A 27,722-nucleotide genomic window follows, 5' to 3' on the forward strand; every position below is an offset into this window, starting at 1 on the left:
TGCTTCAGAGTCTATAGAATTTGGAAGCTGACCAACATACATCCAATGTTTCCTTTTGTACTCTGGGGTTTATTGTCTGATTTATTGTTGTCACATGTACCAAGATACAGTGAAAAGTGATGTTTTGCATGTTATTCAAGCAGATTGTACCATATAAAATTAATCAGGAATGCAGAACAGAGAAACTACAAAGAAAGTGCAGAGAGAGATGTCAGAAATAACATTTCAGAGGACTGTTCAAAAGTCTGATAACAGCAAATCTGAATCTGTTCATGTATTCAAATCTTTTGCCCAACTTAACATGGTGGGAGAGGCCTTTGATAGATGTATAGATGAAGTCAATGGATGATCGATTATTGGGACTTGGTGATTTGCCTGCCTTTAACACCACTCATTTCCCCAGCACCATTTTCTTACTAATGATGTTTTCCTTCAATTCCGTCCTCTCACTAGATCCCTGATTCCCTAGCATTTTTGGGAGGTTATTTATGGCTCTCTTTTGTAAAACAAAATGCAATGTACAGGTCTCGTTCTGCCCCATTTCTTTGTACCCCCATTATAATTTGACCAGCTGCTGCCTGCATGTTTGTCTTCACACATTAGTAGGAGCTTTGAAATTGTTCACAATTTTACTCTCCGATTTTGTTTTCCTTGCAATGCTATTCTCATACTCGAAACTATTTTGTCAAATTCTAAAATGCTCCCAATCCCCAGACTTGCTGATTTTTCTGGTATTTTTGTGTCTGTGGAAGGTGAAAAGTCACGCTTACAATTTAACCCTTATTACACGCATTCCCAACTTCACGGTTAGTGTCTTCCCCTACCGCTGTTGTTTGGAATACGTATGGAATTCACAGACATTGCTTCTGTATCTTGGTGTTTCTTATCTTCACGGATACCATAATTCTCGGAGCCAATGCCTTTCCCCACCACGGATGGAGACCATCCTAGTTACCAACAGGCCACCCGCCCGGGAATGCGCATGCACTCTGAACGGGTCCGGCATTGGCGCATGCGCCGTGAGCGGACTAAGGGGCCGGCGCATGCACTCTGAACGGGTCCGGCCCTGGCGCATGCGGGCTGCGCTGGACGCGGCCATGAAGAAACGGAGAGGCAGCCGGAGGATCCCTGGTGCGGGTTAGAGCCCGTAGCGGACACGGAATCAGGAAAGCGCCACTCAGGAATGGCGGGCTCCGCCGCCGCTGCCGGCTGGGGGACATCGCTGCGCTTCTGGCGGGCCTTGGTGGTGCTGTGGGGTTGCTGCTCGGACAGCGTGTGTTGGGGCGGCCCTGGGGTCAACGTCTACCTGAGCGTGGAGGAGACACGGCGGCTGATCGGTGAGTGCGCCCCCACGGGGGAATGCTGGGAAAATGGGGGGAGTGCTGGGATGTGAGAGCTAAGACGGTGCTGTGTTGAGGGACACTTGGAGGGAGGGGCGTGTGGGAGGTGGGACGATGGGGGCAGGGCGAGAGGGGCTCAGCTGGGGGGGTGGTGGGCGAGAGGGGCTCAGCTGGGGGGGTGGTGGGCGAGAGGGGCTCAGCTGGAGGGGGGGTGGGCGAGAGGGGCTCAGCTGGAGGGGGGGGTGGGCGAGAGGGGCTCAGCTGGAGGGGGGGTGGGCGAGAGGGGTTCAGCTGGAGGGGGGGGTGGGCGAGGGGGGTTCAGCTGGAGGGGGGGGTGGGCGAGGGGGGCTCAGCTGGAGGGGGGGGTGGGCGAGGGGGGCTCAGCTGGAGGGGGGGGTGGGCGAGAGGGGTTCAGCTGGAGGGGGGGGTGGGCGAGAGGGGTTCAGCTGGAGGGGGGGGTGGGCGAGAGGGGTTCAGCTGGAGGGGGGGGTGGGCGAGAGGGGCTCAGCTGGAGGGGGGGGTGGGCGAGAGGGGTTCAGCTGGAGGGGGGGGTGGGCGAGAGGGGCTCAGCTGGAGGGGGGGGTGGGCGAGAGGGGCTCAGCTGGAGGGGGGGGTGGGCGAGAGGGGCTCAGCTGGAGGGGGGTGGGCGAGAGGGGCTCAGCTGGAGGGGGGGGTGGGCGAGAGGGGCTCAGCTGGAGGGGGGTGGGCGAGAGGGGCTCAGCTGGAGGGGGGTGGGCGAGAAGGGCTCAGCTGGAGGGGGGTTGCGGGCGAGGGGGGGTTGCGGGCGAGCGGGGCTCAGCTGGAGGGGGGTTGCGGGCGAGCGGGGCTCAGCTGGAGGGGGGTTGCGGGCGAGCGGGGCTCAGCTGGAGGGGGGTTGCGGGCGAGCGGGGCTCAGCTGGAGGGGGGTTGCGGGCGAGCGGGGCTCAGCTGGAGGGGGGTTGCGGGCGAGAGGGGCTCAGCTGGAGGGGGGTTGCGGGCGAGAGGGGCTCAGCTGGAGGGGGGTTGCGGGCGAGAGGGGCTCAGCTGGAGGGGGGTTGCGGGCGAGAGGGGCTCAGCTGGAGGGGGGTTGCGGGCGAGAGGGGCTCAGCTGGAGGGGGAGGTGGGAGAGAGTTGTGGGCGAGAGGGGCTCAGCCGGAGGGGGGATGCGGGCGAGAGGGGCTCAGCCGGAGGGGGGTTGCGGGCGAGAGGGGCTCAGCTGGAGGGGGAGGTGGGAGAGAGTTGTGGGCGAGAGGGGCTCAGCCGGAGGGGAGTTGCGGGCGAGAGGGGCTCAGCCGGAGGGGAGTTGCGGGCGACAGGGGCTCAGCCGGAGGGGGGTTGCGGGCGAGAGGGGCTCAGTCGGAGGGGGGTTGCGGGCGAGAGGGGCTCAGCTGGAGGGGGAGGTGGGAGAGAGGGGTGGGCGAGAGAGGCTCAGCCGGAGGGGGGTTGCGGGCGAGAGGGGCTCAGCCGGAGGGGGGTTGCGGGCGAGAGGGGCTCAGCCGGAGGGGGGTTGCGGGCGAGAGGGGCTCAGCCGGAGGGGGGTTGCGGGCGAGAGGGGCTCAGCCGGAGGGGGGTTGCGGGCGAGAGGGGCTCAGCCGGAGGGGGGTTGCGGGCGAGAGGGGCTCAGCCGGAGGGGGGTTGCGGGCGAGAGGGGCTCAGCCGGAGGGGGGTTGCGGGCGAGAGGGGCTCAGTCGGAGGGGGGTTGCGGGCGAGAGGGGCTCAGCTGGAGGGGGAGGTGGGAGAGAGGGGTGGGCGAGAGAGGCTCAGCCGGAGGGGGGTTGCGGGCGAGAGGGGCTCAGCCGGAGGGGGGTTGCGGGCGAGAGGGGCTCAGCTGGAGGGGGGGGTGGGCGAGAGGGGCTCAGCCGGAGGGGGGGGTGGGCGAGAGGGGCTCAGCCGGAGGGGGGGGTGGGCGAGAGGGGCTCAGCCGGAGGGGGGGGTGGGCGAGAGGGGCTCAGCCGGAGGGGGGGGTGGGCGAGAGGGGCTCAGCCGGAGGGGGGGGTGGGCGAGAGGGGCTCAGCCGGAGGGGGGGGTGGGCGAGAGGGGCTCAGCCGGAGGGGGGGGTGGGCGAGAGGGGCTCAGCCGGAGGGGGGGGTGGGCGAGAGGGGCTCAGCCGGAGGGGGGGGTGGGCGAGAGGGGCTCAGCCGGAGGGGGGTTGCGGGCGAGAGGGGCTCAGCCGGCGGGGGAGGTGGGAGAGGGGGCGGGCGAGAGGGGCTCAGCTGGAGGCGGAGGTGGGAGAGAGGGGTGGGCGAGAGGGGCTCAGCTGGAGGGGGAGGTGGGAGAGAGGGGTGGGCGAGAGGGGCTCAGCTGGAGGGGGGTTGCGGGCGAGAGGGGCTCAGCTGGAGAGGGGGTGCGCGGGCGAGAGGGGCTCAGCTGGAGAGGGGGGGCGCGGGCGAGAGGGGCTCAGCTGGGGAGAGGGGGCGCGGGCCAGAGGGGCTCAGCTGGGGAGAGGGGGCGCGGGCGAGAGGGGCTCAGCTGGGGAGAGGGAGCGCGGACGAGAGGGGCTCAGCTGGGGAGAGGGGGCGCGGGCGAGAGGGGCTCAGCTGGGGAGAGGGGGCGCGGGCGAGAGGGGCTCAGCTGGGGAGAGGGGGCGCGGGCGAGAGGGGCTCAGCTGGGGAGAGGGGGCGCGGGCGAGAGGGGCTCAGCTGGGGAGAGGGGGCGCGGGCGAGAGGGGCTCAGCTGGGGAGAGGGGGCGCGGGCGAGAGGGGCTCAGCTGGGGAGAGGGGGCGGGAGGGCGAGAGGGGCTCAGCTGGGGAGAGGGGGCGGGAGGGCGAGAGGGGCTCAGCTGGGGAGAGGGGGCGGGAGGGCGAGAGGGGCTCAGCTGGGGAGAGGGGGCGGGAGGGCGAGAGGGGCTCAGCTGGGGAGAGGGGGCGGGAGGGCGAGAGGGGCTCAGCTGGGGAGAGGGGGCGGGAGGGCGAGAGGGGCTCAGCTGGGGAGAGGGGGCGGCAGGGCGAGAGGGGCCGAGCTGGAGGGGGATTGCAGGCGAGAGGGGCTCAGCTGGAGGGGGAGGCGGGCGTGAGGGGCTCAGCTGGAGGGGGAGGCGGGCGTGAGGGGCTCAGCTGGAGGGAGAGGGCGGGCGAGAGGGATCAGCTGGAGAGAGGGGTGGGCGAGAGGGGCTCAGCTGGAGGGGGGTTGCGAGCGAGAGGGGCTCAGCTGGGGAGAGGGGGCGGGAGGGCGAGAGGGGCCGAGCTGGGGAGAGGGGGCGCGGGCGAGAGGGGCTGAGCTGGGGAGAGGGGGCGGGAGGGCGAGCGGGACCGAGCTGGGGAGAGGGGGCGGGAGGGCGAGAGGGGCCGAGCTGGAGGGGATTGCCGGCGAAAGGGGCTCAGCTGGAGGGGATTGCGGGCGAGAGGGGCTGAGCTGGGGGGTGGGGGGTCGGGCAGGAGGGGGCTGATTTGGGGGGTGGGGGGAGTGGGGGCTAGGGCGTGAGGGGGCTTAGCTGGGGAGGGAGGGGAGGCTCGGGCGGGAGGGGGCTGAGGTGGGGAGGGAGGGGGGTGTCGGGCGGGAGGGGACCGAGCAGGGCAGATGGGCTGAGCTGGGGAGTGGGGCTGAGCGGGAGGGGGCTGAGCTGGGGATTGGGGCGTCGGGCGGGGGGGGCTTAGCTGGGGGGAGGGGGGGGCGTCGGGCGGGAGGGGGCTGAACTGGGAGGGAGGGGGCTGAGGTGGGGGGTGAGGTAGGGTCGGGCGGGAGGGGGCTGAGGTGGGGAGGGAGGGTGGTTCCGGCGGGAGGGGGCTGTGGTGGGGAGGGAGGGTGGTTCAGGCGGGAGGGGGCTGTGGTGGGGAGGGAGGGTGGTTCAGGCGGGAGGGAGCTGAGGTGGGGAGGGAGGGGGGATCGGGCGGGAGGGAGCTGAGGTGGAGAGGGGCTTCGGGCGGGAGGGGGCTGAGGTGGGGAGGGAGAGGGAGTTTGGGCCGGAGGGGGCTGAGGTGGGCAGGGAGACGGCGTTCGGGCGGGAAGGGGCTGAGGTGGGCAGGGAGACGGCGTTCGGACGGGAAGGGGCTGAGCTGGGCAGGGAGAGGGGGTTCGGGCGGGAGGGGGCTGAGGTGGGGAGGGAGAGGGAGTTCGGGCGGGAGGGGGCTGAGGTGGGGAGGGAGAGGGGGTTCGGGCGGGAAGGGGCTGAGGTGGGCAGGGAGAGGGCGTTCGGGCGGGAAGGGGCTGAGGTGGGGAGGGAGAGGGGGTGTCAGGCGGGAGGGGGCCGAGCAGGGCAGATGGGCTGAGCTGGGGAGTGGGGCTGAGCGGAAGGGAGGTGGGGGTCGGGCTGGAGAGGGCTGAGGTGGGGAGGGATGGGGCGGTCGGGCGGGAGGGGGCTGAGGTGGGGAGGGATGGGGCGGTCGGGCGGGAGGGGGCTGAGGTGGGGAGGGAGGGGGGTTCAGGTGGGGGTGTGAGTGAGAAGCAGGGCGGGCGAGGGGCTCAGCAGGAGATGGAGATGGGCGAGAGGGGCTGAGTTGGGGGGTGGGAGCGAGAGTGGCCCAGGACTTTGGGGCTTATCTACCAGCTTGAAATTTGAATCAAAGTAATCTCGTTGTAACTAAATGGCTAATACCAAACATGCATTGTTCTTTGCATAATTTGAGTCTTTGAAAAAATGCCTTGCAACTCTCTGGGAAATTTTGAAACACTGAAAATTGACAGGTTTGCAAACAATGGCTACTTTTAAACTTACCATTACCAATTACATTTATAAAGTCAACAAGGCCATCTGTCTAATGAAATGTTCATGTTTCCAAGTTGTTTGGTCATTGTCCCCCAGGCAGGGCTTGAAAGGCTGAATGTATTTATAGCCACGCGATGAGGTGAGAACATGCTGTTCTCAGTTTTATTGAGTGATTAGTAACGTATACAAAGTGAAAGTAAAGTATTGTGAGCTTTTTGTTATTCACTTTTGAAGTATGGACATCACTGGCTGGGCCAGCACTTAATGCATCTGTAATTCCCCTTAAGAAGGTGGAGGTGCTCTGCCATGTTAAACTACTACAGTCCAGTTGGTCTACATAGATCAACAGTACCTTCAGAGAGGGAGTTTAATTTGACCTGAGGGAACAGCTGTCTATTTCCAAGTTCTGATGGTGAGTGGCACGGAGGGAAACCTACAGGTTATTGTTGTCTATCTGTTGTCCTTCTCCAGGATCGAGTCATCGGGTCCTACAGCATAGAGACAGGCCCCTTGGCCCAAACTGGTCCATGCTGACCAAAATGTTCATTCATGCTAACCCTATTTCCCTGCATTTGACCCATAATGTTATGACGCGGAGGTTGAACCTCTCTGCGAATGAAAACCGACGCCCAGAAAAGTTTGCCTCTCCTCAATCTGCTGAAAGTATAAGTGATAAAGAACTCCTAATTTTCGCTATTTAAAGAAAAAGAAAAATTTATTTTCCTAACTCTGAAAGTAAATGCTAAACAAAACTGTTAACAAACTGAACGTTCTTTCCCCTATTAACCACCATCTCTTAACTGAACACAATTCTATTAATATGCTGTTCCAGTAATACACATATTAAACATTATATTATCTTAATCTCAAGTCCACACAGTCTCTTATGCTCCCTTCCTTCTGGTCTTCTGATTCTGCTGTCTTCTCCCTGAGTTGTCTTCTGTCTTTTTACTGAGAGTATTTTTATAGGAAAATGTACCATTTGATAGATAGTGCCTTCTGAAATTTATTTGAGAGCAAAATGTTTGTTTCTTTGGATAGGTCTTTGCTCTGTGGCAGTTGGTCTGCTATTCGGTGGCAGACCAACTGTTGAAGTCCACATTGATGCCCTGGGGTTGAAGTGTTCCGAGGCGGAAGATTGCTCCCGTATCCGAGGCGGAAGTATCCGTTGCTCCCGATGCGGTCTCCTCTACATTGGGGAGACTGGGCGCCTCCTAGCAGAGCGCTTTAGGGAACATCTCCGAGACACCCGCACCAATCAACCAAACCACCCCGTGGCCAACATTTCAACTCCCCCTCCCACTCTGCCGAGGACATGGAGGTCCTGGGCCTCCTTCACCGCCGCTCCCTCACCACCAGACGCCTGGAGGAAGAACGCCTCATCTTCCGCCTCGGAACACTTCAACCCCAGGGCATCAATGTGGACCTCAACAGCTTCCTCATTTCCCCTTCCCCCACCTCATCCTAGTTTCAAACTTCCAGTCCCCTTGACTTGTCCGGACCTGTCCGACCTGCCTTGCTCCTTTTCCAACTATCCACTCCACCATCTCCTCCCTGACCTATCACCTTCATCTCCTCCCCCACTCACCCATTGTACTCTATGCTACTCTCTCCCCACCTCCACCCTCCCCTAGCTTATCTCTCCACGCTTCAAGCTCTCTGCCTTTATTCCTGATGAAGGGCTTTTGCCCGAAACATCGATTTTGCTGAAGCTCCTCGATGCTGCCTGAATTGCTGTGCTCTTCCAGCACCATTGATCCAGAATCCTTAAACTGATACCCTCTAGTCCTCAATTCCCCAACCCTGGGGAAAAAGACTGAGTTTGTTCACCCTTTCCATGCTTCTCATGATCTTTTACACTTCTATAAGATCCGCCTTCAGTCTCTTAAGAAAAAGGTCCTAGCTTGTCCAACCTCTCCCTGTAACTCATATTTCTGAGTCCTGGCCACATCCTTGTAAATTTCTTCTGCATTCTTTCCAGTTTAATGACATCCTTCCTTTATCAAGGTGAATAAAACTGAACACAATACTCCAGGTGCGACCTCACCAACGTCCTGTACAACAGCAACATAACTTCTGTGCTCACTGCCAGTGTGCCAAAAGCTGCCTTCATTGCCCTGTGTACCAGAGAACTATGAACGTGAACTTCAAGCTCCCTCTGTTCCAATACATTCCTTAAAGCTCTAACATTCACCATGAAACTCCTACATTGATTTGACTTTCCAAAATGCAAGACCTCACACTCCATTTAAACATATTAGCACATGCATTAAACTTTGCCATTTCTCGGCACACTTCCCCAGCTGATCAAGGTCCTGCTGCAATTTCTGATAACCTTCCTGATTGAAGGTGCTGAAGGACGCCCTCATAAGAACAGGGTACGATGATCAACTCATCGATCGCCAAATCGAACGCGCCACAGTGGGAAACCATAATGACCTTCGTAGGAGTAGGTTGTGGGATGCAGCCGATCGGGTACCCTTCGTCGTCCAGTGCTTCTGGGAGTGGAGCAACTACGCCACGTTCTTCATGGCCTGCAACATGTTATCCATGAGAATTAGCACCTCGCCAAGAGCTTCCCCACTTCTCGCCTTTAAACAACCACCAGATCTTAATCAGGCCAGTGTTTGCTGCAAACTGCCCAGCCTTCAGGACAACATCGACCATACCACCATACAACCCTATCATGGCTACCACTGCAAAACGTGTCAGAGTGTCGCCATGGATACCACCATTACACATGGGGGTGCCACCCAACATGTACATGGCAGGCACTCGTGACCCAGCCAACATTGTCTATCTCATACGCTGCAGGCAAGGATGCCCTGAGGCCCTGGTACATTGGCGAGACCAAACAGATGCTAAGACAATGGGTGAATGGACACCGTGCAGCAATCGCCACACATGGATGTCCCTCCCAATCGGGGAACACCTCAGCAGTTAGGGACTTGCGGCCTCAGATCTTTGGGATATGCAGACTGGCCAAGCAGAAGCTGATAGCCAAGTTTGGGATACAGACAGACTGGAACCTCGCTTTTAATGAATGTCTGAGCTGAGGTGTTTCTAAATTCAGGAAATGACCTGAGCTGAGGTGTTTTTAAATTATTTCGAGAATGTGACTTAAAAGAAGTGCTGGGATTTACATATTAATGAACTGAAACCTGCAACCCATTCTAAAAGATGAAAGACTTAACGGCCATCTAGGTTTGTTCAATATATTGTTTTAATTGCATGACACTATGATCTTTTGCTGTAAATTCTGTGTCTTATGATCCTGCCCCGTGAGTTACCTGATGAAAGAGCAGTGCCCTGAAAGCTAGTACTTCCAAATAAACCTGTTCGATTATAACCTGGTGTTATGTGATTTTTAACTTTTAGTGTCATCTGCAAACTTACTAATCAAGCCTTGTACATTCTCATCCAAATCATTGATATAGATAACAAATAACAATGGACCCAGACCGACACCTGAAACATTCCACTAGTCATAGGCCTCCAGTCTGACAAGCATTCTACCACTATTACCCTCTGATTCCTACCACCAAGCCAACTGTGTCTCCAATTTCTGGATTAGTGTGGTGCTGGAAAAGCACAGCAGTTCAGGCAGCGTCTGAGGAGCAGGAAAATCGACGTTTTGGGCAAAAGCCCTTTATCAGGAATACAGGCAGAGTGCCTGAAGGGTGGAGAGATAAGTGAGAGGAGGGTGGGGGTGGGGAGAAAGTAGCATAGAGTACAATAGGTGAGTGGGGGTGGAGATGAAGGTGATAGTCTGTTTCAGGACATAGTTGAAGAGCTGCAGGGCAGAGGAAATGACCTGGAAGTTGCAGTGGGAGAGGGACTCCCTGAGATTCTTGTAGAGACAGGAGGAAAACTTCTTCAAGGCAGGCATCCTTGCAAGAGGATTCGCAATAGGGTTAAAATCAGCTAGGTAAAAACAATGACTGCAGATGCTGGAAACCAGATTCTGGATTAGAGTGGTGCTGGAAAAGCACAGCAGTTCACGCAGCATCCGAGGCCAATTTGCCAGATTCCATGTGGTCTAACCTTACAGAGCAATCTACTATGTGGAATCTTGTCAAAGGCCTTTCTGAACTCCATGTAATGTGTGTTTACTGCCTTGCCCTCATCAACCTTACTGGTCACTTCATCAAAGAGCTCTAACAAATTTGTGAGGCATCATCTCCTATGCACAGCACCATATTGACTGCTCCTAATCCTGTCTTTCCAAATGCATGTATATCTTAGAATCTTCTCATGTAAATTATCGACCATGTTGGTAGTCTTGTGGGCTACCATGATGCCAAAGGGTAGGATTTGTCTGGTCATCATGTCTGAGATGTCTTTAGTGTGCTAATGTGTGACTAGAGTTTCTGGGCGTGTTGTGTCTTTTTCTTTGGGGTTTGTTGTTTATGAATCGGTAGACTATGCTTATCGGGTACCTGTTGTTCTTGAATACTTTGTATAGGTATTTTTCTTCTGCTCATAGTTGCTGGGTGTTGTGGCCCATTTAACTGTCCTGATGAAGCTCTATTTGTGGGTGTTGAGATGATTGCTCCTATAATTAATTATCTGGTCTGTGTGTGTTGCTTGTAGACATTGGGCTGCAGTTCTGTATTGTAATCCTACTGGCAGACAAAGGGCGCTTGACTGTCATCCTAAATACATTGAAAAGGTGAACTCACTACTCGTAGGTACTGACATCTACCAGAAGGTGGCAATGACCTGACTCCACAGCTAGAAAACTGTATCACAGCAGAACTGAGGAAACTCGACAAAACAGGCAAAATTAACAAGACCGATGTCCAAAGAATGAAACCTAATGGATCCAACACACGCTGTTTCTACGATTACCTAAGGTACACAAACCAGGGGCTCCCCCTCAGATCCGTGCACTCACTTCCCATGCAGATTGTCATAGAGACGAGCAAAGGAACTGCACCATAAACTGAAATACCTAGTAAAAAGTTCATGCCACTCCATCCACCCCACCAAGGAATTCCTGAACATCACAGACACCAAGGTAGAAGAGGACGAAGTTATGGTCTCCTTTGGCGGCCGTAATCGCATTAATTAACATCAGCCTGGCCAAAGAAACACTGAACTCGATGAACCAAGGACACAAACACCAGACTACACCAACTCCATCAGCAAAGACAGCATCTTCAAGCTAGTAGATCTATGCCTCACTACCCACTTACCTTCAGCGACAAGACGTATAAACAAGTCAACGGGACATTCGTGGGATAACCAGTTTTAGGATTCTTAGCAGAAGCAGTTATGCAGAGAATCGAATAGGCACCCTTCCTATGATCCAACCCAAGCTTTTGGTCCGTTATGTGGATGACACCTTTTGTCATCACGAAACGGGACAAATTAGAGGAAACCTACAATGTTATTAACAACATCCTTACTGGCATTAGTTTCACAGAGGAAGAGAACAACAATAGGCTCCCCTTCCGAGATGTCACAGTGGAACGGACAGTCATTGGAGAACTGCAGACCAGCGTCTACAGGAAAGCAATGTACACAGACCAGATACTCAACTACAGGAGCAATCGTCCCAATACCCACAAATGGAGCTACATCAGGGCATTATTTAAATGGGCCACAACACATTGCAGCATCCAGGAACTATGAGCAGCAGCAGAAGAAGAATACCTGTACAACGTATTCAAGAGCAATGGGTACCCAATAAGCACAGTCAGCCGCTTCTTAAACAACAAACCCAAAAGAGGCACTACACTCCCAGAGAGTCTAGCCACATTACCATACATCAAAGACGTCACTGAAATGATGACCAGACTAGACTGACCCCTTGGCATCATGGTAGATCACAAAACTACCAACACACTGAAACAGCTACTGATGAACCTAAAAGGACTCTGTACCAAAAGCCAGCAAAACAAATGTCCTGCACCGACTGCAACAAACACTATATCAGACAGACTGGCAGGAAACTAGCCACCAAGATACATGACCACCAACTAGCCACCAAACGACATGAGCAACTATCACTAGTACCCTTACACACAGACAAAGAAAGACATCACTTCGACTGGGACAATGCATCCATCCGAGGATAGGCTAAACAAAGACGTGCGTGGGAATTCCTTGAGGCCTGGCATTCAAACTTGAATTCCATCAATAGACACATTGACTTTTGACCACATTTACCAACCTTTGAGAAAAAGAACCAGAAATTATATCCCCACCATAACACACTGAGGCAGACAAATAGCAAGTGGGACAGAAAGCCAACTGTGTAGGGATTCTGTGATTCTATGGCGTCATTCCAGGAGTCTTCTAAGGTTTCATGTGTCCTAAGATATCACCCACCCGAGAGCATCAATTAATCATGTAATTGATTAAGAAGCGTGACACCATCCTGCTTGTTTAACACCACATTCACTCCCTTTGGGGTGGTTTGTGGCTTAGTGGTTAGCACTGCTTCCTGGCTCGGGCGACTGTCTGTGTGGAGTTTGCATGTTCTCCCTGTGTCTGCGTGGGTTTCTTTCAGGTGCTCCAATTTCCTCCCACAATCCAAAAGATGTGCAGGCCAGGTGAATTGGCCATGCTAAATTGCCCATAGTGTTAGGTGCATTAGTCAGGGGTAAATGTGGGGAGATGGGTTTGGGTGGGTTACTCTTCGGAGGGTTGATGTGGACTTGTTGGGCTGAAGGGCCTGTTTCCACACTGTAGGGAATCTAATCTAATCTTCAGTTTCATAGCTCAGTATGTGTGTCACTTCTTCAAGTTGCAGTGCAGCAATTCACCAAAATGCTGGGACCACGCCTTCTGAACCCATCATTTTCATCGAGAAGGATAAGGGCAGTAGATGCATGTGAGCACCAATACCTGCAAATTCTCCTCCAGGCCACCATGCTGACTTGGAAATATATCATTGGATCAAAATCCTGTTCTGTTATGGATAGTTTTGAGGATTTTTCAAACTTCGCTTCATGTATGTGCTAAAGTCTTTATAACTATAATATATAATAGTTTGATTTGAAATTGTCTTTCATTTGCAACGTAAACTTTATTCTGTTCATGAATATTTGTGAATATGTTTGTGACTTAGCTATCATGATAATTAAGTGTGGAAATTAAACATGATCTTTCAAGTCAGGTTTCATTTTGGGAGTCTGATTTTTTCCATAATAATATTTATTTGGATGATCACAAATTCTACAAGTTCACAAACCTTTGCAGATTTTCAAATTATGCCCTATCCACAAAGGTCTAGAATCTAGACTCTAGATCATTAATATGCAAAAGGAAAGCATGGGTCCCAGTAGCAACCCCCTGTGGATATTTACTTCAAACCTCTTTTAGTCTGAAACACAACAGTTCATCACCAGTGTTTGTTTTCTATCAGTCAAAGTTAAAAATCTCATGCAATACCAGGTTATAGTCCCTAAGGATTATTTGGAAATACAAGCTTTCGGAGCTCTGCTCCTTCATCAGGTAGCTAGTAGAGCAGGATCATAAGACACAGACTTTATAGCACAAGATCATAGTGTGATCAACTAATATGATATATTGAGCAAACCTGGAATCCTATTAAGTCTTTCATCATCTTTTAGAACAGGTTGCAGATTTCATAGACAATAGAATGTTACAGCACAGTACAGGCCCTTCGGCCCTCTGTTGCCTGTGAAACCAATCTGAAGCCCATCTAACCTATTCCATTCTCGTCCATATGCCTATCTAATAACTATTTAAATGCCTATAAAGTAGGTGAGTCTGCAACTGTTGCAGGCAGTGCGTTCCACGGCCCTACTACTCTGAGTAAAGAAGCTACCTCTGATATCTGTCCTATATCTATCACCCCTCAGTTTGAAGCTATGCTCGGCCATCACCATCCGAGGAAAAAGGCTGTCACTGTCCACCCGTTCCAACCCTCTGATTATCTTATATGTCTCAATTAAGTCACCTCTCAACCTTCTCTCTAACGAAAACAGCCTCAAGTCCATCCACCTTTCCTGGTAGGGCCTTCCCTCCATACTAGGCAAATGCCTAGTAAATCTCTTTTGAACCCTTTCCAAAGCTTCCACATTCTTCCTGTAATGCAGTGACCAGAACGGTATGCAATAATCCAGGAGCGGCTGCACTAAAGTTTTGTACAGCTGCAACATGACCTCATGGTTCCAAAACTTGATCCCTCTATTAATAAAAGCTAACACACCGAGTACTGCCTTAACAGCCCTATCAACCTAGGTGGCAACTTTGAGGGATCTATGCACATAGACACCAAGATCTCTCTGCTCATCTACACTACCATGAATCTTACTATTCTCCCAGTACTCTGCATTCTTGTTGCTCCTTCTAAAGTGAATCACTTCACACTTTTCTGCATTAAACTTCATTTGCCAGCTCTCCAGCTTGTCTCTGTCCCTCTGTAACCTACAACATCCTTTGGCACTATCCACCACTGTACTGACCATCCTCCTATGCTCTTAGGTCGTTTATAAAAATTACAAACCGCGGTAGACCCAAAATGGATCCTTGTGGTACACCACTAGTAACTGAACTCCAGGATGAACATTTTCGATCAACCACCACCTTCTGTCTTCTTTCAGCTAGCCAGTTTCTGATCTAAATCACCCTCAATCCAATGCCTCCATATTTTGTGCAGTACCTACCATGGGGAACCTTATGAAATGCCTTACTGAAGTCTATGTATACCACGTCAACGGCTTTTCGCTCATCCACCTGTTTAGACACCTTCTCAAAGAACTCAATAAGGGTTGTGAGGCACGACCTACTGTTCATGAAATTGTGTTGACTATCCCTAATCAACTTATTCCTATCGAGATGATTATAAATCCTATCTCTTTTAACCTTTTCCAACACTTCACCCACAACCGAAGTAAGGCTCACTGGTCTATAATTACCAGGGTTTCCTCTACTACCCTTCTTGAACAAGGGAACTACATTTGCTATCCTCCTGTCCCCTGCTACTATTCCTGTACACAATGACGACATGAAGATCAAAGCCAAAGGCTCTGTAATCTCCTCCCTGTATTCCTAGAGAATCCTCGGATAAGTCCAATCCGGTCCAGGGGATTTATCTGTTTTTACACTTTCCAGAATTTCTAACACCTCTTCCTTGTGGACTGCAATCCAATCTAGTCTAGCAACCTGTATCACAGTATTCTCCTCGACAACATGGTCTTTTTTCCAGTGTGAATACTGCTACGACACAGGGTAAACTATTTTGCTTAATTTAAAACTAGCAACCATAGAAAAGATTTATCCTGTGTGGTAATCTGTGAAAACTTGGTAGGCCAAGAACTAAAAATTAAAGTAAAAATTAATAACTATATTTCTTAAAGTATGACAGAGAATAATTCGCTAACAACTATTTACAAGTCCATACTCTAAACTATCTTTTACCTTCCCCTTCTACAATACTAGTCCGATAAACTCGCGATTATGATTTACAAAACAAAACTTCTTATCTCGAAACCAGGCAGCTTTCATTTTCTCTGAATTCCGGCCGTTTCTTCTTGGGGATTCTGCTTCACAGGTTACTGATCGATTAAAGGTACCTTTTGAGAGAGCTATTTTTGGGGTAGTCTTTTTACATGTTGTGGGCGGCACGGTGGCACAGTGGTTAGTACTGCTGCCTCACAGCGCCAGAGACCCGGGTTCAATTCCCGACTCAGGCGACTGACTGTGTGGAGTTTGCATATTCTCCCCGTGTCTGTGTGGGTTTCCTCCGGGTGCTCGGGTTTCCTCCCACAATCCAAAAATGTGCAGGTTAGGTGAATTGGCCATGCTAAATTGCCCGTAGTGTTACGTAAAGGGATAAATGTAGGGTAATGGGTGGGTTGCGCTTCGGCGGGTCGGTGTGGACTTGTTGGGCTGAAGGGCCTGTTTCCACACTGTAAGTAATCTGTAATCATCTGTAATGTTGAAACTGCTTGGCAGTTTTCCTCTCAACTGTTCACTTTTCCCTGGTATTATACCCTCAAAGCATCGGATTGTGTCATCGGCTTTTAAGATTATCAACATACTAAATTCAAACTGTTTTGGAGTTTGGTATTTTTCGGGGTATAATTTAAACAGATTGGCCTAATTCGAATCTGTTTTGTCGTTTCCAACCAGTTTATCGAGTTGACCGTTATTTCTTTTCATAACAATTGGTTCTGCAGATAGTTATGTTGCTTTTACTCTCTTAAAGGTACAGTACACCCACACCTTCATAACAAAACTGACGAAAGATATTCATTTAGTGCTTTCCCTGTCTCCTCTGACTCCACGCACAACTTCCCACTACTATGCTTGATTGGCCCTATCCTTACTCTAGTCATTTTTTTATCCGTTATATTGTCTATAGAAAGCTTTAGGGTTTTCCCTGAACCTATCCGCCAACAGCATCTCATGTCTTATCTTAGCTCTCTCTTCAGGTCTTTCCTGGCTACCTTGTAACTCTCAATCACCCTAACTGAGCCATCACATCTCATCCTAAAATAAGCTTTCTTCTTCCTCTTGACAAGAGATTTAACTTCCTTCGTAAACTACGGCTCCTGCGCTCAACACCTTCCTCCCTGTCTCACAGGTACATTATTATCAAGGACGCACAGTAGCAGTTCATTGAATAAACTCCACATTTCTATTGTACCCATTTCCTGCGTCTACTTCTCCATTCTATGCATCCTAAATTTGTCTGATCATATTATAGTTGCCTTTCCCCGAGCTGTAGCTCTTGCCCTCTGGTATATAGCTATCCCTTTCCATCACTAAAGTAGGCATAACTGAATTATGGTCACTATCACCAAAGTGCTCACCGACCTCCAAATCTCACACCTGACCGGGTTCATTACCCAGTCCCAAATCTAATGTGGCCTCGCCCCCTGTTGGCATCTCTATATACTGTCAGAAAACACTCCTGCACACAATGGACAAAAACTGACCCTAAACTATAGTACTCCACGTCAATATTTGGGAAGTTGAAGTCCCCCATAACAACTACTCTGTCACATTCGCTCCTATCGAGAATCATCTTTGCTATCCTTACCCTCTGCATCTCTGGAACTATTTGGAGGCCTATAGAAAACTCCCAACAGGGTGACCTCTCTTTTCCTGTTTCTAATCTCAGCCCATAATGTCATCCCACTCCCCACCTCAGTCAAAGCAAAACACTCAGAGACACAGTGTAGTTTTACCTCCTTCATCTTTATTCTGAGCCCTGGAGGGAGAGAGAACGATTGCCCTTGTGCACAGAGACATGAGGTCACAGTCTTCTCTGGAAGAGCAGTTTCTTGTTGAATTATATAATTATTTTACAGGGAGGTGCATCCAGATAAGGCAACATACATATTGATTAGGTGACCGTTACAATCAGCGAGTGTCAATAGTAAAGATTAAGCTATCTGCTGTTCCAGAATGAATAACTGGCTTCACATAATGAATGCTTTTCCACCTTGTTAATCCAGTATCCCTTGCCTCCAGCACCCTGTTGTTAATTGTAAGTTTTTATCTGATCTGAGTCTTGCTCAGTTGTACCTCTTGTTTCACAAAACCCAGAACCTAACTTTTTCCCTGTCTGCTTATACCCTATTCACATTCTCATTCCCTCCATCATTTCATGATAATCACCAAATTGGCACTACCAGCTTTCATAGGACTCTCACAGCCAGTATTTAAGCAACTTATTAACACACAACATACAATGATTATAACTACAAAAATTACTAGTCCGTTACCGTAATTAGAGTTTGAAGAATCCTCCCACGTGGAAAAAAACATTAATCAGTAAAGTTCTTAATTCCACAATCCCTAGTGACCAACCATCCCCTCCAAGTCGAGTGGAAACGAGCCAGTTCTCCAAAATCTCCTTTAATAAAGTCAACTGAAAACAAAATTCAGTCTGTCCTTGTGCATCACACCACGGAGAAATCTGAATTCTTGGATAATGGCAGTTAAATACTTAACAAAACTGACGAGACTTCCATCCTCGCAGAGATGCTTCAGGCGGAGGATATCAGCACATCTGAGTGTGAAGTGCAGCAGCTGTAACTGCAGGCTAGATGAATGTAGCATTCTTTGCTTCTTCTGCTCCCGCTCTGATCTTAAATGTAACAAAGCCAACTGGCTGTTGTAATGTTAGCTTGATCAGTGAACCTTCATATTCCTTAAATGGTTGAAAGAGAAGGTAACGCTCATGTAGAAAGGACACTGGCAAAAAGTGTACAGACATCCTCTCCATGGTTGTTAGTTTCTTCACTTTTCGTGCTCATGACTGGGGAGCTAATTGAATCCATTGGACCATGTTTTTGAGAGGTGGGCAGTGGTCCAAAGGTGTGCTTCATTGTGAATGAAGAAACTCTAGAGACGATATTAGCTGCTGAAAGTATCTTTACATTGAAGTTTGTGATTTGGCTCAAGGTATTTAGTTAATTATTTTATTGTGATATGGTACAGGTTCTCAGCTGGTGAACCGGAGCCCCCAATAGAATCCACAGCAAAGTGTTAAGAATGTACTGAGTTTAAAATCATTGTCATAATAGTAGATTGAGAGATTCTGCATTTGGCAGTTGGCCCATCAAGTTTGTACTGACATAAATATGCTACCAACACTGATCTCACTTTCCCACATTTGGTCCAAAGCCTTGAATGTTATGACACTTCAAATGCTGCTGTGGTTGGTTACTTTTTAAAGGTTGTTAGATTTCCTCCCAAGCAGGTCATTCCAGATTTTCACTGCTGTCTGAATTGAAATAGATTTTCCTCAAATCCCTTCTATACCTCCTGCCTTTCACTGTATAATTATGCCCATGTGTTATTGACCCTTCTACTAAGAGGTACTGCTTTTTATTCACCCTGTCCATGTCCCTCAATCTTATACACCTCTGTTAGGTCTCCCCTCAACCTTCTCTGCTCCTAAGAAAACAACATGACCTCTCCAACCTTTGCTCATAGTTGAAATTCTCCAATCTAGGCAGCATCCAGGTGAATCTTCCAGTGCAATCATATCCTTCCTTTATTGTAAATGTTTGATCTAACTTTATAATTTTGGGGGTTAATTCATATGAGCGAGAAACCTTCAGCATACTTATTGCCTGTTGGAAAGGAGAATTTTGAGAGATAGCCTGAGATTGTTTATACAGTGCAAAATGCTTTCCTAGAATGCATGAGATTTGCAGATTGAGAAGATAATTTAAGAACTGTCCCTAGTGTGAGAAACAGAGCTCACAATATAATAAATTTCAGTCCGAGTCAAATTCTGAAGCAGCAAATTTTATTGAAACATTCTTGCAAGAAGGGGTGACTAGCAAGTAGCCACCTCGATCTAGAAATTACTCCACAATTTATACAGTTTAATTCTCAGTATTTCCCCGTTTACCTCACTGGCCTTCAAACCTATCAATATTTCTTATCATGTTCTGCCCCTGCCCAGCTGCCTGCCCTTGTTTACTTCTCCCCTTACTCCAAGCTGGGTGGCCCTCCCCCCTATAAGTGACTTGGTTCGCTTCAGTGCTGACATGAGGGGAATTTGCTGAGCTTGGAATATCTTGATGTTCTTTTTCAACTTATCTATTTGTCTATAACATCTTCAATTGTTTGCAGGCACGTTCCATTCTTGTAAGCACATTTTAGCTAGCTCAGAATAAACTATATCCCTTTACATAGTCTTCATTCTTGTATGCACATTTTAGCTAACTCGGCTCTTTGCTGAAACAATTATACACTGGTGTAGGTTAGTTCATTCACCTTGCAATAAGCAATTATGATTGCAGAAGTAACACTGCTTTACCTATATCCCGCACTGGTCAGCTGGAGTGAGTAAAGAGACTGTCACAGCCAAGGTCGAAACACTCGAAGATGATAACTAAGTTGTAAGCTGAACAGAAATGATAAAAATACATTTTAAATTTATTAACACTTTATTCACTTGTATACAAGAAAATGTGGAATTTTGAGAAAATAAGAAATTCAATAGCTAAGAAAGTATATAAAGTCTGACATAAATCAGGAGCTGCAACATAATGCTCGTTGAAGCAAATTAATGGAAATATTTAGATACAAGTAGGAAATCCTTACAAGGCGATGCAGTTGTTTGAGTACTACCTAGTTTGGGAAAGGTTAGCTCAGTTGGCTGGATTGTGATGCAGAGTGCCAGATCATGGGTTCATTTGCTGTCACCATTAAATCCTGCTTTTTCAGTCTCTCCCCTCACCTGAAGTGTGATGACCAGAGCGTGAAACTCTGCCAGTTGTGTCTGACTGTCTCTCACGCTCGTGCTCGCGCTCTCTCTCTCTCTCTCCTTTGATTATTGTTTAAAACACCATCTGGTTCACTAATGTCATTCAGGGAAGGAAACTGTTGTCCTTATCTGGTCTGGCCAACATGTGACATTAGACCCACAGCACCATGGTTGATGAAACTGCCATCTAGGCAATTAGGGATGGCCGGCAGCGCCCACATCCTATGAATGAATAAAAAGAAATTTGGAATTGCCTGGCTTGAATTCAGATGAGGGATCTTCTTAAGGTACTGAAGGGTAAAAGAAGAGTAAAAATGCAGTATGAATTGCAAAAGGAAGGTTGAAACACAGAGAATCTCTACAACCTGGCAGCGTGGGTTGGTACCTGGAACTTCGCTGTTGTGGCCATTACGGAGACATGGATAGAGGGACAGATATGGCTGTTGCAGGTTCTGGGATTCAGATGTTTCAGTAAGAACAGAGAAGATGGTAAATGAGGGGGAGGTGTGGCATTGTTGATCAGGGACAATATTACAATTGTAGAAAGAATGTTTGGGGACTCGTTAACTGAGGTAGTATGGGCTGAGGTTAGAAACAGGAAAGGAGAAGTCACCATGCTGGGAGTTTTCTATAGGCCTCCGAATAGTCCCAGAGATGTAGAGGAAAGGATAGCAAAGATGATTCTCGATAGGAGTGAGAGAAGCAGGGTAGTTGTCATGGGGGACTTCAACTATCCAAATATTGACTGGGATCACTACAGTACAAGTGGTATAGATGGGTCAGTTTTTGTCCAGTGTGTGCAGGAGGGCTTCCTGACACAGTATGTAGACAGCTGGAAATGTGTTGCTGGAAAAGCGCAGCAGGTCAGGCAGCATCCAGGGAACAGGAGAATCCTGAAGAAGGGCTTATGCCCGAAACGTCGATTCTCCTGTTCCCTGGATGCTGCCTGACCTGCTGCGCTTTTCCAGCAACACATTTCCAGCCCTGATCTCCAGCATCTGCAGACCTCACTTTCTCCTCACAGTATGTAGACAGGCCTACGAGGGGCGAAGCCACTTTAGATTTAGTACTGGATAATGAGCCTGGCCAGGTGTTAGATTTGGAAGTAGGTGAGCACTTTGGAGACTGCGATCACAATTCTGTCAGGTTTACTTTAGTGATGGAAAGGGATAGGTGTACTCCACCGAGCAAGAGTTACAGCTGGGAGAAGGGAAATTACGATGCAATTAGGAAGATTTAGGAAGCATAGAATGGGGAAGGAAACTGCAGGGGATGAGCACATTAAAAATGTGGAGCTTATTCAAGGAAAAGCTCCTGTGTGTCCTAGATAATTATGTACCTGTCAGGCAGGAAGGAAGATATAGAATGCGTGAGCCATGGTTTACTAAGGAAGTGGAATCCCTGGTCAAGAAGAAGAAGATGGCTTATGTTTGGCCAAAATGTGAAAACTCAGGGCGCTTGAGGGTTACAAGGAAGTCAGGAAATACCTAAAAAGAGAGTTCAGAAGAGCCAGGAGGAGACATGAGAAGTTATTGGGTGGATAGGATCAGGGTTAACCCTAAGGCTTTCCATAGGTATGTCAGGAATAAAAGAATGACGAGAGTTAAATTAGGGCCAATCAAGGATGATAGTGGGAAGTTGTGTGTGGAGTCAGAGGAGATAGGGGAAGCACTAAATAAATATTTTTCGACCGTGTTCATTATAGAAAATGAAAATGTTGGCGAGGAAGATACAGAGATACTTACATCTAGACTAGAAGAGATTGAGGTTCACAAGGAAGCGGTATTAGAAATACTGCAGAGTGTGAAAATAGACAAGTCCCCTGGGCTGGATGGGATCCTAGAATCCTCTGGGAAGCAAGGGAAGAGATTGTCGAGCCTTTGGCATTGATCTTCAAATCATCATTGTCTACAGGAATAGTGCCTGAGGACTGGAGGATAGCAAATGTGGTTCCGTTGTTCAAAAAGGGTAGTAGAGACAACCCTGGTAATTACAGACCAATGAGTCTCACTTTAGTTGTTGGTAAAGTGTTGGAAAAGGTTATAAGAGATAGGATTTATAACCATCTAGAAAAGAATAATTTGATCAGGGACAGTCAGCACGGTTTTGTGAAGGATAGGTCGTGCCTAACGAATCTTATTGACTTTTTTGACAAAGTGACCAAACAGGTCGATGAGAGTAAACCGGTTGATGTGGTGTATATGGATTTCAGCAAGGCATTCGATAAGGTTCCCCACGGTAGGCTATTATACAAAATGTGGAGGAATGGGATTGTGGGAGGCATAGCAGTTTGGATCAGTAATTAGCTTGCTGAAAGAAAACAGAGGGTTGTAGTTGATGGAACATGTTCATCTTGGTGTCCGCAAGGGTCGGTGTTGGGTCCACTGCTGTTCGTCACTTTTATAAATGACCTGGAGGAGGGCTTAGAAGGGTGGGTTAGTAAATTTGCAGATGACACTAAGGTCTGTGGAGTTGTGGATAGTGACAAAGGATGTAGTAGGTTGCAGAGAGACATAGGTAGGATACAGAGCTGGGCTGAGAGGTGGCAAATGGAGTTTAATGTGGACAAGTGTGAGGTGATACACTTTGGCTGGAGTAATCGGAATGCAAATTACTGGGCTAATGGTAGGATTCTTGGGAGTGCAGATGAGCAGAGAGATTTCGGTGTCCATGTACACAGATCCCTGAAAGTTGCCACCCAGATTGACAGCGTTGTTAAGAAGGCACACAGTGTTTTGGCCTTAATTGTTGCGGTTCTGTTCGCCGAGCTGGAAATTTGTGTTGCAGACGTTTTGTCCCCTGTCTAGGTGACATCCTCAGTGCTTGGGAGCCTCCAGTGAAGCGCTTCTGTGATGTTTCCTCTGGCATTTATAGTGATTTGTATCTGCCGCTTCCGCTTGTCAGTTCCAGCTGTCCGCTGCAGTGGTCAGTATATTGGGTCCAGGTTAATGTGTTTGTTGATAGAATCTGTGGTTGAGTGCCATGCCTCTAGGAATTCCCTGGCTGTTCTATGTTTGGCTTGTCCTATGATAGTGTTGTCTCAGTCGAATTCATGTTGCTTGTCATCTGCTTGTGTGGCTACTAAGGATAGCTGGTCATGTCATTTCGTGGCTAGTTGGTGTTCATGGATATGGATCGTTAGCTGTCTTCCTGTTTGTCCTATGTAGTGTTTTGTGCAGTTCTTGCATGGGATTTTGTACACTACATTGGTTTTGCTCATGCTGGGTATCGGGTCCTTTGTCCTGGTGAGTTGTTGTCTGAGAGTGGCTGTTGGTTTGTGTGTTGTTATGAGTCTTGTGGGAGTATCTGTTTTTGGCAAATACATTGTAGAGGTGTTCTTCTTTCTCTTTTTGCAGTTCTGGTGTGCTGCAGTGTGTTGTGGCCCTTTTGAATAGTGTCTTGATGCAACTTCTTTTGTGTGTGTTGGGGTGGTTGCTTTTGTAGTTCAGGACTTGGTCTTTCTGTGTGGTTTTGCTATATACCTTTGTGGTGAATTCTCCGTTCGGTGTTCTCTGTACCCTCATGGGAGTTGGTTGTCCTTTTCTTCCGCTCTAGTGAATCGGATTCCTGTGAGTGTGGCATTGATGATCCGGGGTGTGTTTTCTATTTCTGTGTTTTTAATTATTACATCTACATATCTGACCCAGAGTTTGGGTTGAATTTGCAGTAAGACTGTTTGTTCTAATCTTCTCATCTTCTGCTATGAGTCCAGAGATGGGTGAGCTCATATGAACAAATCAATGGCACACCCATGGGCTCACCCATCTCTGGACTCATAGCAGAAGCTGTAATGCAAAGATTAAAACAAACAGTCTTACTGCAAATTCAACCCAAACTCTGGGTCAGATATGTAGATGACACCTTTGTAATCATTAAAAACACAGAAATAGAAAACACACCCCAGATCATCAACGCCACACTCACAGGAATCCGATTCACTGGAGAGAAAGAAAAGGACAACCAACTCCCATTTCTAGACGTGATGGTACAGATAACACCAAACGGAAAATTCACCACAAAGGTATACAGGAAAGCCACACACACAGACCAAGTTCTGAACCACGAAAGCAACCACCCGAACACACACAAAAGAAGTTACATCAAGACATTGTTCAAAAGGGCCACAACACACTGCAGCACACCTGAACTGCAAAAAGAGGAAGAAGAACACCTATACAATGTATTCGCCAAAAACGGATACCCCCGCAATTTCATCAACAGATGCCTAAGGGAAAGACAACGGAATGAGGACATGCCACAACCCAAAGGACTAGCCACGTTACCATACATCAAAAACATTTCTGAACTGACAGCCAGACTACTACGACCACTAGGACTCATAACAGCACACAAACCAACAGCCACTCTCAGACAACAACTCACCAAGACAAAGGACCCGATACCCAGCATGAGCAAAACCAACGTAGTGTACAAAATCCTACGCAAGGACTGCACAAAACACGACATAGGACAAACAGAAAGACAGCTAACGATCCGTACCCATGAACACCAACTAGCCACGAAACGACACGACCAGCTATCCTTAGTAGCCACACATGCAGATGACAAGCAACATGAGTTTGACTGGGACAACACTACGATTATAGGACAAGCCAAACAGAGAATAGTCAGGGAATTCCTAGAGGCATGGCACTCATCCACAGATGCTATCAACAAACACATCGACCTCGACCCTATAATGGGCAGAATGTGCCATAATCATTCTGTGTCGGTTGGATTTGTGCTTCAAGTTGTTTATGGAATATTTTAAAGCAGAGAGTTTGAAATTGTCACAATGTAAGGAATCAAATAACAATGTGCTGTAATATTAAGTGCTGCGTGCTTTCTGCTTGAAAGCAAATGTCTCTTCTGGCATCTTATGTTAGTACAAATATGCAAAATAGAACACATGAAAATAGGAAACTCTACATATGAACAATGGATGAGACAAAGAAACATATTTTAAAAGCCAGGGTGTTGGAAGGATCTCCTACCAGGAGATTCCCTTCCATCTGCCAAAATGAAATAATGGGCTCCAATTTTTTTGAAGAGTACTTATCTTGACCAGAATCAGGTTCACACATTCGGTGAATTGTCCATCATACGAATTGGCAGCCTCTTCCAGTGATCCAGTATTCTGTGGGGAAGCAACTGCCTTAGAGAGTCAGAGAGTCATAGAATCCCATAGCATGGAGACAGCCCCTTGGCCCAAAGTGGTCCATTCCAACCAAAATGCATGTCCATGCTAACTCCATTTCTCTGTACCTGGCCCATATTCTTCTAAACCTTTCCTCTCCATGCCATTAGATATCAAACACAGTGCTGATTTTGTACAATGTAACAATCCAATCTCCCTAACTTCTGGTAGTGCGTTATGCAAAGTTCTTGACTTGGTATTATGATAGAAGCAATTTCATGAACTGGGCTAGCTTAAAATCAATGTTTGTTTTCCAAGCATTTATAATTCCTGTGAACAGTTGTGTTTAATTTTGAATTTGATCCTAGCGCAGACATGACTGAAATCTTGTTATTGTAGCTGAGAAACAGTTACTCTCACTTAACTAATTGATGCAGTTCAATTTAGTAATGAATGTCAATAAATTTGTTTTAAAATGTCATCTGAATCCTGACATGGAGTTGAAAGATTTGAGCCTCAGTGGAGTGCAAGAAGAATTGTGATTGTTTCTAACAACTCTAATGTTCAGTTTTCCCTTGTATTTTTACTACCAATTTTTGAATTTCAGGTACCCACATCACATTAAAGTCTTTGTGGCAGATTTTAAATAACTTGGTTGACGTGGACTAAAAATTTGCAGTGACATCTGTAGTGCATGTAAGCAGTTTAATATGCTACAGCTGCAACCTCCTTTAAACCATTTATGACCCTGTTTTTGTCAGCTGACCTCATCATATCTTGAATTAAGCCTCGGAAATAACCCTGCAATGGTGATGGTGCTGCTCAATTTTTAAAACATCACCCTGTTTGGGCATGTTATAATGCTCCTTAATGGTAGGTGGGATTTCCTGGTCTTCTGGCCCAGAGTAAAGGATATTACCACTGTGCCACATGATCCCTTTTACTCTGACATTCAATGCTGGCAAAAATGTGGCAAGTGGTAGTGGAGAATATCTGTTGTTTGTTTATTTCAGTCTGTTTATAGTACAATCCTTGAATAAATCATGCAACATAACATTTTGTATGTCAGCCATCCTACTAGTCATCAAGTATTATGAGAAAAAAATGATTAATTTTGTTTTTGAATCACATTTTTAAAAACGTTAGATCATGGTTTGTTTAGTCTTGAAAAATCCTGAATTTTTTTCAAGTGGAGTTTCTTCTCCTAGTTTCAGATTAAAAAAAAACTAAGCACTCATCTAGTTACTGTAATCATCTTTAGGTGGCCAGTTGCAGAGTGTGGCATTACATTTCTTACATTTGTGAAGGAATTTCTATTTGGGCTAACTTGGTAGTAGTTATCTTAAGTAGGAGTCTCACTCTTCTTTCAAATGTCTGTCAGACCTTTTATTTATAGATATTAATTGTCCTGTTAAAATTTACATTTTAGTACTTTAAATGCTCTAGAATGCTTTCTAAGTAGATGAGAATATAAGAAGTAGGAATGGGGTAGATAGTTTGGCTCACTATCCAAACGATCATGGCTGATCTGGTTGTGGTTTTAATTCCTGTTCTGTCTGCTGCTCATGAATTTTGATTCCCTTTTAAGTCAAACAGCAGCTTTGAAAATATTCAATGACCCAGCCTCTCCTCGTTACCAGAGAAGAAACTTTCCCAGAATTAATGTCCTTCGAAGAGAATAAATTCCTTCTCATCTCTGTCTTAAATATGGGGCAATTATTTTAGAACTGTGCCCTTTCTAGATTTCCTCCACAAAGGAAGAATCTTCTTGATGTTTATCCTGTCAGACCACCTCAGAATATGTATATATTCTAATAAGGTTATTCACAGAATCACAGAGTCATAGAATCCTTAAAGTGTGGAAACAGGCCATTTGGCCCAACAAGTCCACACTGACCCTGCGAAGAGTAACCCACCCAGACCCATTCCCCTACCCTATTACTCTACATTTACCCCTGACTAATGCACCTAGCCTACAAATCCCTGAACACTATGGGCAATTTAGCATGGTTAGTTCATCTAACCTGCACATCTTTGGATAATGGGAGGAAACCAGAGCACCTGGAGAAAACCCACACAAACACAGGGAGAATGTGCAAACTCCATACAGACAGTTGTCCGAGATTAGAATCAAATCCGGGTCCCTGCCGCTGTGAGGCATCATTGCTCACCACTTCCTGTAAACTTGAATGAGTACTGACTCAACCTGTACTTCAATGACTACCCTTTCATCCCAGGAATCAACCTAGTCAGCTGTCTTTGAACTGCTTACAATAAAAAGATATCAGGACACAAAAAATCTTTCCTTAAGGCTCCTCTTGAGATTTTCTCAGGCCTTTTGTTTGATTTTCAATTGCTTCTTTGCATTTCTTCATAACTAGACAATGTTGCTATTTATTAACATCAACTTCT

General features: G+C 48.1%; 1 protein-coding gene across 6 annotated transcripts in view; it reads left to right on the forward strand.

Moving 5' to 3' along the window:
* The first annotated feature begins 1,093 nt into the window (after window positions 1-1,093).
* ryk (receptor like tyrosine kinase) overlaps window positions 1,094-27,722 on the forward strand; it is a 296,128-nt gene continuing 269,499 nt past the window's right edge. For 2 of the 6 annotated variants that reach the window (XM_043701685.2, XM_043701687.2), the window contains exon 1: window positions 1,096-1,337. In XM_043701685.2, the coding sequence (XP_043557620.2) occupies window positions 1,184-1,337 (154 nt within the window). In that variant the 5' untranslated portion in view covers window positions 1,096-1,183. Of the gene's footprint in view, window positions 1,338-27,722 lie in introns of all 6 variants that reach the window. The other 4 variants (XM_087993913.1, XM_087993912.1, XM_043701684.2 and 1 more) reach the window with 4 other exon arrangements.

This window comes from Chiloscyllium plagiosum, unplaced genomic scaffold, assembly GCF_037043375.1.
Source record: "Chiloscyllium plagiosum isolate Xiang-an unplaced genomic scaffold, Cpla_swu_hap1 HiC_scaffold_13, whole genome shotgun sequence".
NCBI lineage: Eukaryota > Metazoa > Chordata > Chondrichthyes > Orectolobiformes > Hemiscylliidae > Chiloscyllium > Chiloscyllium plagiosum.